The 20,432-nt window shown below is 40.3% G+C and overlaps 1 protein-coding gene across 1 annotated transcript in view; it reads left to right on the top strand.

The window, feature by feature from the left end:
* Positions 1-6,312, top strand: part of syt9.L (synaptotagmin 9 L homeolog) — an 80,128-nt gene extending 73,816 nt beyond the window's left edge. Inside the window, exon 7 of the mRNA XM_018257436.2 lies at positions 5,655-6,312. Within this exon, the coding sequence (XP_018112925.1) occupies positions 5,655-5,723 (69 nt within the window). The 3' untranslated portion in view covers positions 5,724-6,312. The remainder of the gene's footprint in view (positions 1-5,654) is intronic.
* The last annotated feature ends 14,120 nt before the right edge of the window (positions 6,313-20,432 follow it).

The raw sequence follows: 20,432 nt of genomic DNA, 5'->3' as shown, positions 1-20,432 counted from the left end.
CCAGTCCTGGGTCATGCCCATCTCATACTCCACACTGTGTCATCAAGCAAGTAAAGTCATGACCCAAAGCTGTGGGAAATAGGGCTGAGGAGGGTGCTCATCATGTCATTGTTCATTCAGGATGGGAGATATCTTGCATGGAGCCAAGCTTCCTGTGCAGGGTGAAGGCCAACCAAGAGTTCAGAACATATTCTAAGGGATGCCCAAAAATGTTTTTGGCAAACTGATTTTAAAAAGTTCCTACTTCCTCCTGCCAAATATTTTCTTGAAATTTTCTATTTTTCTATATCACTTCACCTCCAGCTTCAACCACAGCTTTTTTGAAGCTTTAGGTCTTGAGATTTCTTGGGTTCAGCCCCCCTTTTACAGTCAAACTTTTTATTGTGCCTCTTTTAGCTTATAGCAAAGTTATAGAGATGTGAAAAGATCATGGTAACAGTCACTGATTTTCCAAGGATTTATAAAAAAAATTCATCCTAGCTGGCCTTCAGGCTGGGCTCCTCTATTGTATTGCATTTATTTATCTATAAATCACTATAAATGAACATAAAAGATATAACAACAAATTGGGGTTCTAGTGGCTTCAATACAAAGTTAGAATGAGGCCCCTGCACCAGAAAGCTTACAATTTATTAGGGGGGTCATCTCTACAGCTTTGAAACCACTGCATTAGGCTAAAATGACAGTTTGCAGTGTTTTGTTTCCCCAACATCTTGTAGTCCAGTGGCTGGGGGATAAAAATCTCCAGTTTCCCCAATGTAAACTTAAATTGTATGTGTTAGGTGTAGTATTGAACAGGCAGTTAGAGATTTAAAATGCCTGGTGTTTCATGCTACTTGTGTTAGGCCGGTCTGGTGGCAAACCAAGGTTCATAGAGGTTCCCATCTTCGCCCTTGGATTGACTTTTGGCAGCACTTGACAATCAGGCTATGAAGCTGGAGAAGAACCATGTCTAGGGCCGGTGAGAACTATAAGCTCCAGCCTGGAGATACCAGCAGATACCAGAGGCGAAGAAACAGTTAATTCCAGAGATAAGCAAGGAAAAATAAATGGTTCAGGAGGCGTTTGTCATTGTTTATACTGTGGGCTGAAGAAAATCAGCACCTTAGCAGGAGCCCGTGAAAGTGATTCATCCTCGATAAGCTGAGTTTTGTATTAATTTATGCAAACAGGCAAAAGTGCACGTCTCATCTCTAAAGTAAACTTAACAAGTAACTTGTTCTGAAGCGGAGCCAACTCTCCAAGTTGTTTGGAAGCTGATGACATTAGATCATAAAGAGATGTACTTGAAATTTGATTATGGAGTCTTTGTGTAAAGGCTAGGAGAAAGTAAAAGAGTTGTAACTAGGGTTCCCATCTTTTCTGGAAAAAAATACCGGCCTTCCTATATATTTATCTTTTCTCCCTATTAATAACATTGGGATCTACCATCATTTTTACCGGCCAAGCCAGTAAAATACCGGCCAGGTGGCAACCCTAGTTGTAACTGGTAGGGAAAATTCCATATATTGGTCCTATACCTATATTGGTCTGCTTACACCCCAATGAGGCTCAAGCATACTCCATGTGCTGCTGGGCCATACTTCTATACAGGCATAACGAGATTTTAGCATAATAGGAAGATGGTAACCAGCCAGAAACAATGGAAAACTAAGCAAGACTGAGACAGCAATGACAACTTCATGGAAGCTAGTGAAAGTAAAAACATATAGTATAAATATTAAGGATGCACCAAATCCACTATTTTGGATTTGGCCAAATCTGAATCCTAATTTGCATATGCAAATTAGGGGTGGGAAGGGGAAACATATTTTACTTCCTTGTTTTGTAACAAAAAGTCATGAAATTCCCTCCCCGCCCCTAATTTGTGTATACAAATTAGGATTCGGCCCACCAGCAGGAGGATTTGGCCTAATCCGAATCCTGCTGAAAAAGGCTGAATTCTGGCCGAATCCTGGATTTGGTGCATCCCTAATAAATATACCTTCACCATTCAGGCATAATGACACATTCCAGGTTCTAATAATCACTTCAAATGCTTCCAAGCTTTCCAATCTGTTAAAACAAACACTTTGCCTATCTTTGCCCCCCACTCCCTTTCATAGGTTACATGGGGTGCTTTTAGCCACTCTGAGTACTCAAAAATGCAGTGCCAAAGTGCCAGATACCACCTCCTCCGTAGACTTGCATTGAAGTCATCTGCACCAGCACTTGACACAATCGTTACCTGCCAATTTCAATAATAGTCTATGAAGAGAGGTTTCAGCTTCCTTGGGTATGAGTAGGGGTTGTAGGGGTTTCAGCCTCCTTGAGGCTGCGTTTTTGAGATGCCCCAAGTTGTGGTCCTGACTGTGGGGACTATATACCTACCTCTTCTGCCTCAAGCTTGTCACACACCCTAATTCCACCTCGCTCATCATCTTTTTGGGGTGTTTTAGAGTGTTTGGGCTTGTCTTGGTCGCCCTTGCCATTTGGCCCAGCACTTATTATAGTCACTAACACCCAGCACTGGTTTCCCAAACTCCCACCACCTCTTCAGCCATTGCTGCTCCAACACTGAACAAATCTTTGTTGCTGGGCCAAGCCCACTTAGGATGGGGGCGAGTGTTATCCACAACCCTTATTGGTAGTAAGCATGGATACACCCGCAGGGCCCAGTTAATTCCATAAAGGACCATGGAGACACAATTTTTCCAATGAGCATTTTCCCACGTACCAAGCTGGAAATGCGTGGGCACCAAAAGGCTTGAATTTGCAGGTTAAAGGGATACTGTCATGATTATTATGATGCAGTTTTTATTTCTAAATGACACTGTTTACACTGCAAATAATTCACTCTACCATATAAAATGTAATTCCTGAACCAGCAAGTGTCGTTTTTTAGTTGTAATATTGGTGTGTAGGGGCATCTTAGGTCATTTTGCCTGGTCATGTGCTTTCAGAAAGAGCCAGCACTTTAGGATGGAACTGCTTTCTGGCAGGCTATTGTTTCTCAATGTAACTGAATGTGTCACAGTGGGACCTGGATTATACTATTGAGTGTTGTTCTTAGATCTACCAGGCAGCTGTTATCTTGTGTTAGGGAGCTGCTATCTGGTTACCTTCCCACTGTTCTGTTGTTAGGCTGCTGGGGGGGGAAGGGAGGGGGTGATATCACTCCAACTTGCAGTACAGCAGTAAAGAGTGATTGAAGTTTATCAGAGCACAAGTCACATGACTGGGGGCAGCTGGGAAACTGACAATATGTCTAGCCCCATGTCAGATTTCAAAATAAAATATAAAAAACAATCAGTTTGATCTTTTGAGAAATGGATTTCAGTGCAGAATTCTGCAGGAGCAGCACTATTAACTGATGTGTTTTTTCCATGACAGTATCCCTTTAAAGGGATTTTTCATAGACATAAAGCAGGTAGAAATAAAGTTGTACAGGTGATTTAAAGGCATGACTTTGTGTTACTGAAACCATGGATCACATATTGTAATTTAGATGCCAGGCCATTGACTCGCTGGGGACTCCAACCTGGCTGCCAGGCATCCTGGGTTCCATCAGCTGCTGTTACAATAAACCCTCCAGCGCAGCGTTTATGATACGTCTGACATTTCTGATGACTGCGTAATAGCAGTTTTGTTGCCTTAATAAAAGCTATAAACCCCTAATCCGTCTATGTAGCAATGTGCCAGAATGAGTCACATGGCAGAGATTTCTAGATTCCCAGCGTGTTATTAGAGCAAGTGAAACAGGCAAGAGCCAGGAGAAAGGGCATGGCGGGGAGAAATGAGAGTGAATAGCAGGGAATAATCAAAATACAGCAGAAAAATAAAATGACATTTAGCAGCGCGTTGTTTAACCAGCTATGGTTTGAGAGCTGCGAAATGGGGTAAAAATCAGCTTTTTTTTCCTTTATGTTTCATTATTCAACAGGATCATTTAAAAGGGATCGGCATCTTCCTCGGTCTGTGAAGCTGCAAAGTGGTTGTTAAATGTTATTTGTAACATTTGTATTTGTTTAATGGGTATTTAATGAAGGTGACTGTCCAGGTATGGGACCTGTTATCCAGAATGCTTTCCCGATAATGGATCTTTCTGTAATGTGGATCTTCATACCTTAAAGGGGTTGTTCACCTTTAAATTAACTGTTAGTATGACGTAGAGAGGGATATTCTGAGTCAATTTGCAATTGGTTTTCATTTTTTATTATTTGTGGTTTTTGAGTTATTTAGCTTTTTATTCAGCTTTTTATTCAGCAGCTCTCCAGTTTGCAATTTTAGCCAATTTACCCTAGCAACCATGCATTGATTTGAATAATAGACTGGAATATGAATAGGAGAGGCCTGAATAGAAAGAGGAGTAATAAAAAGTAGTAATAACAATACGTGCGTAGCCTTACAGACCATTTGTTTTTAGATGGGGTCAGTGACCCCCATTTGAAAGCTGGAAAGACAAGTTATTCAAAAACTATAAAAAAACATAAATAATGAAGGCCAATTGAAAAGTTTCTTAGAATTAGCCATTCTACATTATACTAAGGGGCAAATTCATCAAGGGTCGAATATCAAGGGTTAATTAACCCTCGATATTCGACTGGGAATGAAAATCCTTCAAAGTCGAAGGATTTTGCGCAAATACTGCGATCGTACGTTCGAAGGAATAATCGTTCGATCGAACGATTAAATCCTTCGAATCGAACGATTCGAAGGATTTCAATCCAACGATCGAAGGATTATTCTTCGACCAAAAAAACTTAGCCAAGCCTATGGGGACCTTCCCCATAGGCTAACATTGGGTTCGGTAGCTTTTAGGTGGCGAACTAGGGGGTCGAAGTTTTTTCTTAAAGAGACAGTACTTCGACTATCGAATGGTCGAATAGTGGAACGATATTTAGTTCGAATCATTCGATTCCAAGTCGTAGTCGAAGGTCGGAGTAGCCCATTCGATGGTCAAAGTAGCCAAAAAAACACTTCGAAATTCGAAGTTTTTTTACTTCGAATCCTTAACTCGAAGTTAATGAATTGGCCCCTAAAAGTTAACTTAAAGGAGAACCACCCCATTAAGTCTACTAGAAATTATATAAACATTAAATAAACCCAATAGGCTGGTTTTGCCTCCAATAAGGATTAATTATATCTTAGTTGGGATCAAGTACAAGTTACCGTTTTATTATTACAGAGATAAAAGGAAATTATTTTTAAAATTTTGGATTATTTGGATAAAATGGAGTCTATGGGAGATGGCCTTTCCGTAATTTGGAGCTTTCTAGATATCAGCTTTCCGGATAACTGATCCCATACCTTTATAGCAAAATAGCAAAGTGTATGTAAGAAATGTTCTAAAATAAGTCACGCCATAGCTATGAAAAACATGATAGGTCGTTTGAACTGATAGAGTCTATGGGAAATGGGCTTTCCATAATTGGTAGCTTTCTGGCTAAGGGGTTTCCGGATAATGGATCCCATACCTGTACAATAAGTGCGGCTTGCAGATCCTGCCTTGAACAAAACTCCATTGTTCTTTTTGCTGCTTGCCGCGGCAAAAGATGGAATTTATCTTTAATAATAATCAAACGTGCCATTGTAGTTCTGTTTGTTATATGTATTGAATACTGAGTACTAAATTCTCCTATTTTTTATGCTTCTCTTTTTATTTGTACATGCAGTGGTCTGCTCAGGCTGCAGCCACAGGCAACGGGTCTTGCAATTCTTTGAAGGCTCCCCCATCTCCATGATGAGAAGGCTTCTTCTGAAACGGGGGGAGACAAAGCACATCAAGGAGTGCCAACATCAAAGCGTTGCCCGAGCCCCTTTTTAATGCCGGAAGGGAAGAGCCAAGACGAGACGATATTGTTTGTTTTCACGTTCTTTTGGGGTGTTTTTTTTAATTTTTTACCTCTTTGCTGATTTCTCCCTTTGACTCATTCCTACAAGACGGGCATGCCGGTCATTCCATACATACGTCTCCTCCGCACATTGTCGTATTCTTCTGTATTTACTTGCGATTATGGCACCTACACATCCAACCTTATGGTTTCTGACTCTTAATTCCAGTCTGTTCTGTTGTATTAAGTCCTATCACGTCAGTGTTACTTTGACTCCTCCAATGGTGTTTCTTGCAGTGTCAAAGACCGTCCGTTCTTGATAAAGAAGTGCCGGGGGCAGAAAGTCTGCTCCCCTGTTGGTGAAACGCATAACAAACAGACAGCTGGTTGCTATGGGCAACTAGACCTGGAGCATACTTAAAGCCTAAGGGGGTTATTTCTTAAGGGGTTGTTCACCTTCAAACAACTAGTTGTTTTCAGATAGATCACCAGAAATAACGACTATTTCCAATTACTTTCTATTTTCTATGTGTCACCGTTTTTCTAATATTGTTATTTTTCACCTTCTAAAGCAGCTCTGGGTGGGGGGTCGCCGACCCTGTGTAAACTGTAAACTGGCAGATTTATCAAGGGGCGAAGTGAATTGAGGGAATTTTTCGAAGTAAAAAAATTCGAAATTCGAAAGTAATTTTTTGGATACTTCGACCATCGAATAGGATACTACGACTTTGAAGTAAAAATAGTTTGAATATTCGAATATTCGATAATCTAAGTACTGTCTCTTTAAAAAAACTTTGACTTCAATACTTCGCCAAATTAAACCTTCTGAAGTGCTATGTTAGCCTATGGGGACCTTCTACAGTATCTTTCTAAGTTTTTGAAGTCGAATTAAAAATCGTTCGATCGCACGATAAATTCGTTGAAAAATCCTTCGACTTTGATATTCGAAGTATTTTAATTCGATGGTCGAATTTCAAGTATTTTTTACTTCGAAATTCGACCCTTGATAAATCTGCCCCTTAGTTGATACATTTCTTATCTTTGTCTCTGCTGAGCAGAATCCCTGGGTTTCATTACAGGCAGCTGTTAATTGATACAATAGTTGCTAATAGTTGCTAATACTCCACAGATGCTGCTGAGAAATGGATCAACTAAGGGGCAGATTTATCAAAGGTCGAGGTGAATTTTCTAATTCAAAAAATTGGAATTTCAAGCTATTTTTTGTAGGTATACACCGAATCCACTATTTTGGATTCGGCCGAACCGAATTTGAATCCTAATTTGCATATGCAAATTAGGAGTGGGAAGGGGAAAACATTTGTTACTTCCTTGTTTTGCGACAAAAAGTAACATTATTTCCCTTCCCTCCCCTAATTTGCATCTGCAAATTAGGATTCGGTTCGGCCGGGCAAAAGGATTTGGCCGAATCTGAATCCTGCTGAAAAAGGTCGAATCCTGAACCGAATCCTGGATTCGGTGCATTCCTAATTTTTTGTGTACTGCGACTAAGGAATAGTCCAAATTCTATTCGAATTTGAAAAAAAATCTAAAATTTGAATATCGAAAGTTATCATGCACGGTCTCTTTAAAAAATCGACTTTGACCATTTGCCATCTAAAACCTGCCAAATTGTTGCTTCAGCCTATGGGGGACCTCCTAGAACCTACTTGGAGTCAGTTTGTAGACTTTAAAAAACAACCTTTTTTTTGGGAAAAACGTTGATTCAAATTCGACTGAATGTGCTATTACTTTGATTCATACAATTCGAATTCGGCTGAATAAGGACCTACCGAAAACTGACCTATTCTGCCAAAATTTTTTCAAATTCGAAATTCAACCCTTGATAAATATGCCTCTAATTGTTGCAAAATGTTAATGGTTTAGAGTCTGCACCTGAATTACTGAGCTGCCAGACTCAAACAGCAAAGACATTAAACTTTAAAGTTAATATTTTGGAAAAACAGTAAAAAATAAATAATGGAAGGTAATTAAAAAAAAGTCTTTATTTCTGGGGAACAATCTGAAAACAACAGAACTGAAAAAAATTGTTTGGAAGGTGAACAACCCTTTTAAGTCTGAATGCCAAAAACTAAAAAAAATTGCTATTTTTTTTTACCTATGAAATCCAAATTTTTTATAAAAAATATAGAATTTTTCGAAATTTATTAAACCCTGAGGGTGTTAAAAGTCTGAATAGTAAAGTACTCCAACTCAGACCTGCCGAGTTCATGAAGTCAATGGGAGAGGTCCCGAAGATATCCTGATCTGAAGATTTCGTGGTTTTCGGGCAAAAATCCGAAATATAATCGGAAATTTTCAGAAAAATGTATTGATAAATAAGCGGGAAAAAACCTGTTCAGATTTGGTCGGAGTTGCTTTCTAAAAATAATGAGATATTTTGCGATTTTGATAAATAACCCCCTTAGTGTTACACTGACAACCCCCTGGCACTAGCGGCTTGTTCTATTATACCGTATTGTTGGTGGTGCATGTTTTCATTTCAAGATATGAGCGAATATCGACCATTCCGATTTTTTGTTTTCCCAAATTTTATATAAAGTCAGAATCTTATAAACACGCATTTCGTGTACTGTGTTTTATTTCTATAAGCCCGGTATGTTCGACTTATTTTGTTCTTAATAAAATGATGTATATTGCAGCCCACGGTTTCATGAGAATTGTTTGTTTCATGTTATACAGTTATTCCGGCTGTGCTTTGTCTCCGATTGGGTAAGTGACCCACCACTGGACAGTTTGGGAATCCCCGGAAGGTGGAGGTGGCTGTCTGAAAGGAGTTTCTTGCACGTGTGCTTACAGGTGATTGCTATAGCAGGCACTTGGGGTGAATTAGTGCCCTCCAGTTCCAAAAAATTTCCCCAAAATCATCTGGACTGCCAGTGCCCTTTAAAGTTGCATAAGTAACACCCACTGGCCTTATTATCACTCACATAGAATATTTGGAATGATGAATATGAGATACCGTATAAGAGGACACATATAAAGGGCCCAGATGCAAAACTATGCCTCTTAAAGGAGAAAGAAAGGCTAAAATTAAGTAAGCCTTATCAGAAAGGTCTATATAAATACACCAGTAATGCTGCTCTGAGTCCTCTGTCAAAAGAAACATAATTTCTTTCCTTCTATTGTGTACTCATGGGCTTCTGTATCAGACTTCCTGTTTTCAGCATAAACCTCCAGGGCTAGGGCTTGAGCATGCTCAGTTTGCTCCTCTCTCCCTCCCTGCTGTAATCTGAGCCCAGAGCTATAAGTGAGCAGGGAGAGACTCAGGCAGGAAGTGATGTCACAGCAAGCTAATATGGCAGCTGCTATCTTAAAGAAACAGAGCTTCTAGAGCTGTTTACTCGGGTATGGTAAAGCATTCTACAGAATAAATATAGTGTTATAGCTTGCATTATTGTGGCTAATCTATTGGCAATAAATTATGCACATTACATCATTACTTTACATTGGGATAGCTATGCCAGAGTTTAGGTGGCAAGAGGGTCCTGTAATTTATACCTATGGTTTGTTTAATTTGGATTGGTCCATTCTGTAGACAGGGTCGTAATTAACATGTAGGCACTCAGGGGCCTGTACCTAGGGCAGCAGCTTTAAGTTGGCCCCCCTCCGGTGCCTATATGGTAAATTAACATTTTCACCAAAAACAAAAATCACTAAATGTAGCGGTGGAAAAGGGGGTGGGGGAAGGGGGTACCTGCTTGCCCACGTGCAACTGACCTAGAGTGGCACTGGACCAAAATAGACCACTGCCCAAAAACCTTGAGAGCTTCACTTGAATGATGACACTGAGCTCTTGCTTTACACTGTTATGACTCAACTATGGTCACCAACATTTGCTGAGATACCTTTCATACTCACCCAGTTTACCCTACATCAGAATTAGACATATTTTCTCATACTTCCTAATGCCCCGATATACCCATACATTTCCTCATGCTCCATCTGCATTTCCTGAACCCCTTCCCTTTTTTTGGTCTAAATAGATATCCAGCCATTGGAAATAGCAACAACCCCTCCTAAAGTGCCAAAATATACATATAACCCAGTTTTATTGACCAGAAATTACTAGTGTACGTTTCAGAACTTCCCCGTGCTGCTACCCCTATTCCCGGCTATCATTTCATTGTTCAACAGGCGAGGGAAGCAGAAAAAAAGTGTATTACAGAGACGAGAGAAAGCCCTGGGTAAACACGGAATGAAGAAGACTGTTTTCCGATTACTGAAATGTGCTTGTGCGGGTAGCGTCCCTTTTAGGAGTGCGCTGGAATATTTTAGTCTAATTTGTGCCCCTATTGTATCAATTATAAAACGGCTTGCCGAAAAAAGATTCATTTTTGACTGAGCTGCATTTCATTTTCCTTGTCTCCTCTTGGGTCCATTAACATTATGGATTTTAGGCAATGGAGAGAGAGTAAAACCATGTCCTACAGTGCCGGGCCGACCATTTCGGTCTCCGCCGTAGCAGTGCGCAACCACGCGCAACCAAATTGTCCAATTAATAGGCAGGAGGGCTAAATCATGAAACAGCATGAAAACATTGTGATTAGGGGGCAATTTAAAAAACACTTTTCAGTGCCAAGCTAATTCTGCTATTCACGAAATACTATATTTTATTGTATTTTGAATTTCAGAATGGTATTGGCTGTGCTTTATAACAACTTTGAAAACAACTGTGATGTCTACAGCAGCTTTCTTCTATCCACTTTGGCCAGATTTACATTGCAGATGTAGAGAATGAGAACCCAAACCAAAATAAAGATTCCTAAAGCAAAATGAGTATAGGGTCAAGCCATAATAGTACATAGTTGCTTATTTTGGCTCATGGACTGAGTGATTTTTTTTGAGCAGTAGTGGTGCAAAGAGATGTCCATGTATCGAAATGCAAAGCCTTATGATAACATCACACATTTTAGATTTTCATTGGAACTTTAAATCAATGTGTCTTCTCAAAGCCAAGGCATGTTGACCAGTATCCAGATCCTTTCTGAAGGCCTGGAGTTTGGTTTTTCATTAACCCTCATCCTTATGCTTTCTGATGATGTGCATCACAACTGCTCCACGTGGTGAAACCTTTACGCAACTCAACCCCAGCCCAAAAACCTGATGGAAGAGACTTAAAAGGAGACCTTTTTTCCTTATTTCTTCAAGGAATTTACCAAACCCTGCAGTAATCTAGAGAGAGCAGAAGGCCCACTTGGCTGCAATGTCCTTCCAAGGGATTTTTATGGTTCCTAGTCTGCCCATGGGCTCCACTGACTTATTTTATGTAATTCTGGCCTGGTCACATATTTTATACTGGATAATTCTTTGCTGAAATGTTGTGGTCCAGAAAGAAGAAGCTAAGAAGGACTTCAGGGCCAGACAAGCACCACTAAGGTATACTGCAAAAATCTGTTACAAAATATTTGTCTGTATAGTTTATCCTCTAAAAGATCCCTGTGATGCAAATGTCCTCGTTGCCATACTCTGAAATTGTCCTTTTTAAAGCTGCCCCTGTAAGGTTGTACAACATCTAGCAGAAGTGGAATCTGGAGTTACTATTTATATGTAGTTCTGCTTGGGGGTGGAAAATGTAGGGTTTCCAGTTTGGTGAGATATGTTTATTAGGGTAAGGGAACATGGGCAGATTCAGAATGATTAGAGATAAATTGCCTCTTTTTCGGGGCGACAATCTCCACAAACTGCTTTATGAAAAGTCACCAGCGGTATGGAACTCGCAGCACTTCGTTTTCCAAAGTCATCCGAAGTTTCGGAAAATGAAGGGCCGCGAGTGCCATACCGCTGGCGTTTTTTCATTATAGCTGGCGGGAAGGTAGGGGAAAGCAGTTCGGGGTAATTGTTGCCCCGAAGAAGAGGCGATTTTTCGCCGGGGGCGACTTATCTCCCCGAATCTGCCTGCGTGCCCTTACCCTTATGGAATATGTGGGAGACGAACAATATATTACAATTAGCATAAGAAGCCAAGGAGGAGTTCAATGACTATAGAAAGGCACCACAGGACAAGTTCTACAGGAACTACAAGTTGACTTATCCTCATATATAAAGTAGGGAGTACAATTTAGCATCTATCTTAGTAAATAGAAGCCTTCTAGATTTAATATAATATCTGTGTCAATGAGCCTTTGGTGAGGGCGTGGAAAATGTAGGGAGTAGGGTCTCCAGTTTGGTGTTGTATGGTTTATTACGGAATATGTGGGAGACGGGGGGGCGTGGCCAGCTACGGAGTATGGAGGACGCTTGAGAGCTGAGCTCCTAGGCCTTGTACCGGTGTAATAGCCAGATGGACTGCTGGAATGGGCAAGCACGGCAAATCTAAGGAGCAAAATAGCGACGACAGCAAAGCTAGCAAACTCGGAGACTCACAGAGATTATTGAAGCAGTACTTCGCAACTTCTGATCTTCCGCGCTCCCCACGACAAGGACCCAAGATGGCGACGCAGCGCAGAGCGCGCAGCCCGCCGGAAGATTCAGACAGCGAACCTGTAAGTACAGGAAAGATAACTTTGGCACACTTAAAATCAATACCCACTAAGTCCGATCTCACAGACATGATCGCGCAGTTTAAATCAACCCTAAAAGAGGAAATTGGTAGTGTCAAAGCAGACATTGCTGCCTTGCATACCCGTATAGCTGAAACAGAGGAAAGACATGACCAGGTGGAAACCACCGTGGAAGCCTTGATTCTGGCTAATAATCACCATATCAAGACTATTGGGGCTATGCAAAGGCGTCTTTATGACATAGACAACAGAGGGCGCAGAAATAATCTGCGCATCAGAGGCCTGCCCGAATCGCATGAAAATGAAACCTTACACTCCAAAATACAACTGTTCAGACTTATCTTAGAAAAACCGGACACTTTTACAGTGGATATTGAGAGAGTGCACAGAGCACTTAAACCGCGTGGGTTGGCTAAAGATAAACCAAGAGACATAATCTGTTGCCTGTCCAGATTTACTATTAAGGAGGAAATCTTAACCAGAGCAAGGAAGCAAAAGACTATCACTTTCATGGGCGCTGAAATAATTATACTACAAGACCTTTCCTGGCATACCCTGCAACAACGCAGACTCATACAACCGCTATTGTCAAGCCTACAAGACAAGAAACTATTGTACAGATGGACTTATCCTTTTGGACTACAAGTCACTAAAGATCGAACTACAGCAACTTTGACAAGCCCAGAGGATATATCGCCGTTCTGCCAAGCCTGTGGAATAAAAGAACCAGACTTATCGGAATGGTGCAAACTTACCTTTCATCCAAAAATTCCGGATCTGCCTTCCCGCGAAAATTGGATAGAGTTTGGAATATGTGGGAGACGATCAATAAGAGGATATTACAATTAGCATAAGAAGTCAAGGAGGAGTTCCATGACCAACATTAAGCAGGGATCCCCAACCTTTTCAACCTGTGAGTAAATTCAGAAGTAAAAGGAGATGGGGAGCAACACTAGCATGAAAAATGTTCTTGGGGTGCCAAATAAGTGCTGCCATTTGGTAGCCCCTATGGGGATTGTCAACCTACAGGATTCAGCTGAACCCCTGAATCCTTCGCGAGAGATTCGTCCGAATACCGAACTGAATCCCAATTTGCATATGCAATTTAGGGGTGGGAAGGGGAAACATTTTTTACTTCCTTGTTTTGTGACATAATGTCATGCGATTTACCTCCTCACCCCTAATTTCGGTTCGGCCGGGTAGAAGGATTCGGCCGAATACGAATCCTGCTGAAAAAGGCCGAATCCTGAATTCGGTGCATCCCTAGTTTTTATGCACCAAAACTTGCCTCCAAGCCAGGAATTCAGAAATAAGCACCAGCTTTGAGGCTACTGGGAGCAACATCCAAGGGGTTGGAGAGAAACATGTTGCTACTGGTTGGGGACCACTGATATAAAGGCACCACAGGTCAAGTTCTAAAGGAACTACAAGTTGACTTGTCCTGGGGAGTAAAGTAGGGATTGCATGTTAGCATCTATCTTTGAAAATCAAAGCCTTCTAGTTTCTAATAATATTTAAGCATCAATGAGCCTAGTGACATCACTAAGCCCTCTTTTATAAATTATGACATTACTAAGCACTGTTGGTTTTTTTGAGTATTACAAGATGAATTTATCATATTTCTGCGTTATTTAGAATTTCTTCTCTAAAGCACTGTTTAAATGTATTCCTTTATTTATAAAAGCAAAAGATTTATAATCTGCACATAATCTACAGTTACCGCTAGGTTATAATTTAGGCTTCAAACTGCAATTACAACAGCCTGAAGTCCACAGAAATGTGTAATTACTGGAAACCGCTCATGCGTAAATGCTATGTGCAGACAGAGCCCCCCAATTAAACCATTACTATCAAATCACAGTCTGGCTCTGTGGAATGGTTTCATGGTTTTCATAGTATAACACTACTCACTGCCAGTTCCCTCAGTTCAATTTGGTCAGCATTTTAACAGGTTTTATTTTTTTAGAGAAGCTGTTGCATTAAATTACATATTGGTAATATATATGCGGCAGGTTTTAAATACAGGTTGTATCTTATCCAACCAGAGGGCTGCATTATGTAACCCTATAAGAAGGGCCGCCATCAGGGGGGCACAGGTGGTACATCTGTAGCAGGCCTAAAGGGGGCCCAGCTGTGCTGCACTTTTTGGATTAACTGGGTCCTCCTTGACACCACCGAAGACCGCATCATCAAAGATCCGTAGCGACGAAGCCGCAAAAAGACCTGATGGCCCGAAGCTGCTAACAGGGCGGAAGACGCAAAAAGAACTGAAGGCCCAAAGCCACAAACTGAGCTGAAGCTTCTAAAAGACCCAAAGCCATGAAAAGACACAGAGTTGAAGTCCTGAAGCCACAAAAAGACCCAAAGCCACGAAAGGAGCCGAAACTTAAGCCCAGTAGCCGCCAATGTATTGTTTTAACACTATATAGGCCCCTGGCCACCAAATGTTTTGTACGTGGCCCCATGAATTCTGATGGTGGCCCTTTTTATAAGTGTAGGCAAATGTAGGGTCTATGTTGCCAACCTAAAACTACAGTTGTACAGTGCAGGTTCCACTGTGTGGGTTCCAGGGTCCCTTTTGCATAGATATGCACGGCAGCAAGGCAAGATCAAATGAGCCCTTGCACTTTAATGGAGTAGGAAACACTCTCAAAAAGGCTCCCTTTCCCTCTCCCTAACTGTGTCTTCTTGGTCCTATATTTGGCCAGACCAAGCAGAGTATCACAACAGCATTTGGAAGCCACCATGTCTGCATCAGTTATATCAGATCCAGATATAGTGGATGCCCTCTAGAACTGATCACTAACCTGGAGTCTGCACAATAGAAACCAGAACCTGATTGGCTTCTAGTGCGTATACTCCCTCCCTTGATTCTCAGCCCATACATGGACGACTTTGCCACTTTTGAACTAAGAGCTTACTTTTGGATAATGCCCTCAAGGAAGAAGGGTTGATGGTGTTTAGGCATATGTTAGGTTTGCTAGGTTCTACATTGAATTAGTCTAGGAGTACAAGTTATACAGTAAATAGATATTGGTTTTCAAACTGTTGGGCTGGCCTTGCTAGATAGGTGGGCCCAGCCCAGATAGGAAAAATCTAGGCAGAATGACTACATGCATTTCTAGATTTTACTGGAAGTCCAACTTGGTCAGTTAGATTAGATATCAAGGTTTGGGGTCTGGAACTATGGCTGATTCAGCAATGTTTTCATATATTGGCTGCCTTGTTATGAGCCATGGGTGAGCCAAGGAGACCTTGTCCCATAAGTTATGAACTGAATTAAGTCAGGCAACCACTACTCTAAGTGTAAGTGGGTTTAATGCACTGATGATCTCCACCAGCCCTAAATGTCTAGTATTTAGTTCTAGTCCACCTCTATGTAACCTGAAAGTTAACATGCTGTTTGGTTGTTGATCCAGTGACTCCTGGCAGTGTCCTCTTGTCTTCAGTAGGGAAATCAGGGAATCAGCATGGTGGTACAGTGTTAGTTTTGATGTCTTGCAGCCCTGGGTCATTACCTTCAAGGGTATCTACATTGAGTCTTGTGTTTGCCTTCCAGGCAGGATACTAGGCATCTGATGAAATTGAGCCTAACTGGATTGTAAGTTCCACTAGAACAGGGACTCATGTGGCCTGAACCTTGTGGTGTGGATCAGAAGTTGAACATTTGATTTACCAATCAATAAGCTCATGTGCAGGCCAGAACAGCATGAAAAATGCATTCCATGATATAAACTGCTCTGATAAGGATGTAACTAGGGTACAAAGTGAGCCGGGATGACTGGCAGGCTGCAATTGGATGCTAATTGGATACAAGGCAATTTAGCATGGCATGAAATTAGATTTGAAACAATGGTAGCGGTGTTGGATTTTACAAGATGTGATTTTTAATCTAGAAATATTAAAACTGATTGCACAGAAGGAATGTTATATAGTTAAATAGCCTCCTTTATGTCTTTCAGATGATTCTGTAGATAAGACATTTCCAACTGCCACCTCTCGAGCTGGTGAACTAGCATCCCACCCCGGCAGTCAAAAACATTACAGACATATTTGTAAACCTTGCCTGATTATCATCACCATCATTTGTGATTTAACATGATGTACCATCTCATTGAAGAGGTGATGTGAATTTTATTGCAAGGCTATTTTTAAATATTCACCGTTGGCCAATGTCATGCATAGTGAACCTTCAGCAGCACCAAAACACTTGAAACCTTAAACCACTAGTGAGAGTTTTCAAGAGGAAAAGGTTCCTACATCATCACTTCCCTTAAGGAAGTCAAAGGGAACCACGGGAGGTGATCTCAAGCTACGAGTGACCTTAGCTGTAGACTACGTATCACAACTTGTAGAAATCAAGGTTCGACTTGGCTTGGCAACGCTTGGGGGATGCAACATTGTGTAATGAAATGCAAATTCAGTCCCAAAAATAATAGGGTGATATCATGATTCGGAAATTATTTTTTGTCACTATGGGTCTTCTTCTGGTGATGTTCTACAATTCCCAACAAACTCTACAAGCTATTAATAACATGCTGCTAATTCTTTCTCTACAGAATTTAAATCTAAACCCATCAGCCCATTAGTCACCCATTAACAAAAAAAAGACTAAAAGGTCTGGAAAGGGAAGAGAACCTAATGAATTATGGGATTGGAAGATCTTATATATAAAATATGGTGACAGGAGGACATCCTTTGAGATTGGAGTAGAAAAGGTTTGGTGTCTGAGGGATATAGAATCCCCTACCAAATGAAGAAGTGCAATGAGCTGTCTACAACCCCTGTGAGGCTAAATTGACAGTTGGCCTGGTGTTGTTTTATTTGCCCACATTTAGACTTAAGATCAGCTTGTAGAGTATTTTGAAAGGGTTGGCATTCATGGACTTAAAGGGACACATGCTAAATTAATTATTCGGTGCTTTCACTATTAATCATGCATAAAGGTTAACCAATCACCAGAAACTATGTGATGAGTTCATGGCCAGCTACACAACGCAATACAGCCATACAGTTTCTTTCTTTTCTAAGTAGTTATGGACAAGGACACAACAAAACTTCTCAAATCAGCAACAATATCACAACATGTGTTAGCTCAAGGATCCTTCTTTAGGTGATAAAGTTAAAAGTGTACATAATCTACTGTTAACATACACACCTGAAGAAGGATCCTTGATCCGAAACATGTTGTGCATTTTACAATAAAAAAGATGACTTCTCCAGAGTGATATTGTTGCTGATTTGTGAAGTTTGGAAGGTCTGGCGGTGCCTAAATCTGTGTGAGGAACCCATTTATAAGAAAAACTGTGGAGACTATCACCTATATCCTTCCGAGACCCCAAAACAGAGTAATTTGCTAATTACCTTTAATTAGGCCTACACTCTACTTGATTGAGCAAATCATGGGAGCCATCTGTGGCAATTCTAATACACAATGGCACACAACCCCCACCTACTAAGGTCAAAGGTTCCACCTCATGCATTTGTTGGTTCTCCTCATCTCCCATTGTCTTCTTCTGCTCCCAAAATCTGTTGTGGTTTGCTCTGTGACTCATCAACCAATCGGATGAATCCCTGGCCAGTAGTGAATCTTGGTGATGTCACTGTAACCTGAAGGCATGGGAATAGCAGTATAACTATGTTTTCACTAGATTGTATTAGCTAAGGCATTCAGTTTAGCTGTGTAACATCAGAGTTGGACTTATCTACTAAATAGGATCTTCCAGAAGGCACAGGTCATAGTGTTGCCCCATTGGGAATAAAGTATCATAAGTCCTTGATTATTTCCATCAGAAGACTATGTGATCCCCACAACATTTGTCACTTTCTCCATCTTATGATAGTGGGACGTGGAAGTTAGGTTCTCTGGTGGTCCCTTGACAGATAAACTGAAAAATGGAAAGAAACTAAATCTTTTCTGTACTCAAAGCTTTTTCCTTTAAAAAACATTATAAATAAATATGAGGCCCAAGCCGCAAACTATCATTCTGTAATAAATCATGCAAACAGAACCTTTTGTCTGAAGGCACCTGGGTCTCCGAATTGCCATCATTGTATGTAAACACCATGAAGGGTCTCACAAAGAGAAAGCACTGAGAGTCTGTGAAATCCAGTGAATGCCAAAATCCGGTTTTGTCTGCTGTTCAGCAACGATGTGCAACATGAATAACAACGGCAAGATTCAGAGGTGTTCCCATGGAGACTCTGGAACAAGGGCCACATTGTAAGAGACAGAATCAGTTGCCATGATGCATAATGAATCAGCGCTCTCACAAATGCTGTATCATTGCTAGAAAACATAAGTAGTAGTAGTAGTAGTAGTAGTAGTAGTAGTAGTGGTGTTAGTAGTAATAACTTAACTTCACTTTTTTTAGGTCTTTTTGCCCTAGTCATGAATAATTGAAAATAATGGGTTCCCTGTACTCACCCACATGCCAAATAATGTTAATCCGTCAGGGTCAACTTTTGGCTGTTTTTTTGGGGACCCTTAAATGAATTTGCTGTGGGACCCAGACACATCTACTTACACCACTGGAATAAGTCATCCCTGATCTATCTATCATCTATCTATCTATCTATCATCATCTATCTATCTATCTATCTATCTCTCTATCTATTAATAATCTATCTATCTATCTATCTATCTATTTCTATCTATCTATCTATCTATCTATCTATCTATGACCTATCTATCTAATAGTGAAAAGTGAAATTTCGCAAAACACATTAAAGTCAATGGGTGTTTTTTCCTATGGTGACTTTTATGTCTCTGCAACATTTTTGTCTCTGCGACTTTCTTGTCGCAGCAAATTTTTCCATGGCGAATTTTGCCACAGTTTCGCAGAAAAATTTGCAGATTCCGAAATGCTAGATAGATCTATCTATCTATCTATCTATCTATCTATCTATCTACCCATTATCTAGCTATCTATCTATTATCTATACTGTATATCTATCTAGCATCTAAAAATCTATTATCTATATAGCTATCAATCTACATACTGTATCTGTCTCACATATATTTTCTTTATATATATTATATTTTTTATATGTTGTATATATTTCTCTCTCTCTCTCTCTCTCTCTCTCTTTCTCTCTCTCTCTCTGATTAATATATCCAATAATAGAATAATAGTGTGTGTGTGCTCTCATGTCAGTCTCTTGGCATGCACTGTCACATTGACCCAGATTGTATGCTAGTATTCTGTCCCCATTGAGGCATTCGGAATTTAAAGTTCTCTCTCCATATAATTGCTTTCGTATGTCTACAAAATATGATATATTGCACTTGTACAAATAATTTTCACCTTGCCTAGGAATGTGATGGTGGACTCGGTAGGAGGCCGACGTAGGACACAGGGTATAGAGTGCATCTTTAATTGGTTCCACCAGTGTAACCCCTTCATGCCCATAGTACAACTGTATATATCACATTGGAAGCCAAAGCAATATATATTCTTATTTTTACTGTCAAAAAAGGCAGAGATGAATGACCCTTCTGCAATTCCCTTGTTGCCAGCTGGAGATATTGGGAGGCTTTTGGTGTTGCTGATGCCTATGGTACAGTTCTTGGAGTCAGCAAACAAGAAACGGATCCGCACACACGCTATTATCAGCAGTTGGGGGGACACCCCTCTTTATTATATCACCTCGTGATCAACGTTTCGGGGGGATAAACCTCCCTTCATCAGGATAAGAATACAAATGTGAACAGACCCTATATTGGTGAAACCCCTCCCCTTCCAGGGTGGGTTAATTAATCAATTAACAAACAACTGTGAAACTTTCAATATAGCCAGTTACATTACTGTGCAAATATATACTTAATTTATCCAGTTTTACTTTATACAATCAGGTTAAAAAGATTTTTTCATAAGACATTTTTTATATATATAAGGGAAAAAAATTTTTTTTAAATTTTTTATAAAAAACAGTGATAAATATTTAAACAATTCTCCATACACATAGTGAAACGTGAAAAGTGCATATGTGCTTACTAAATATTACAGGATCAATTACTCACTGTATAAATAATGTTCTATTATGTATTGATACTCTGTTTATTCTCCATGTGCCTCATCTATAAAGGTAAAACAAG

Source organism: Xenopus laevis, chromosome 4L, assembly GCF_017654675.1.
Source record: "Xenopus laevis strain J_2021 chromosome 4L, Xenopus_laevis_v10.1, whole genome shotgun sequence".
NCBI classification, from domain to species: domain Eukaryota; kingdom Metazoa; phylum Chordata; class Amphibia; order Anura; family Pipidae; genus Xenopus; species Xenopus laevis.
This window is presented reverse-complemented; position numbering and strand designations above follow the sequence as displayed.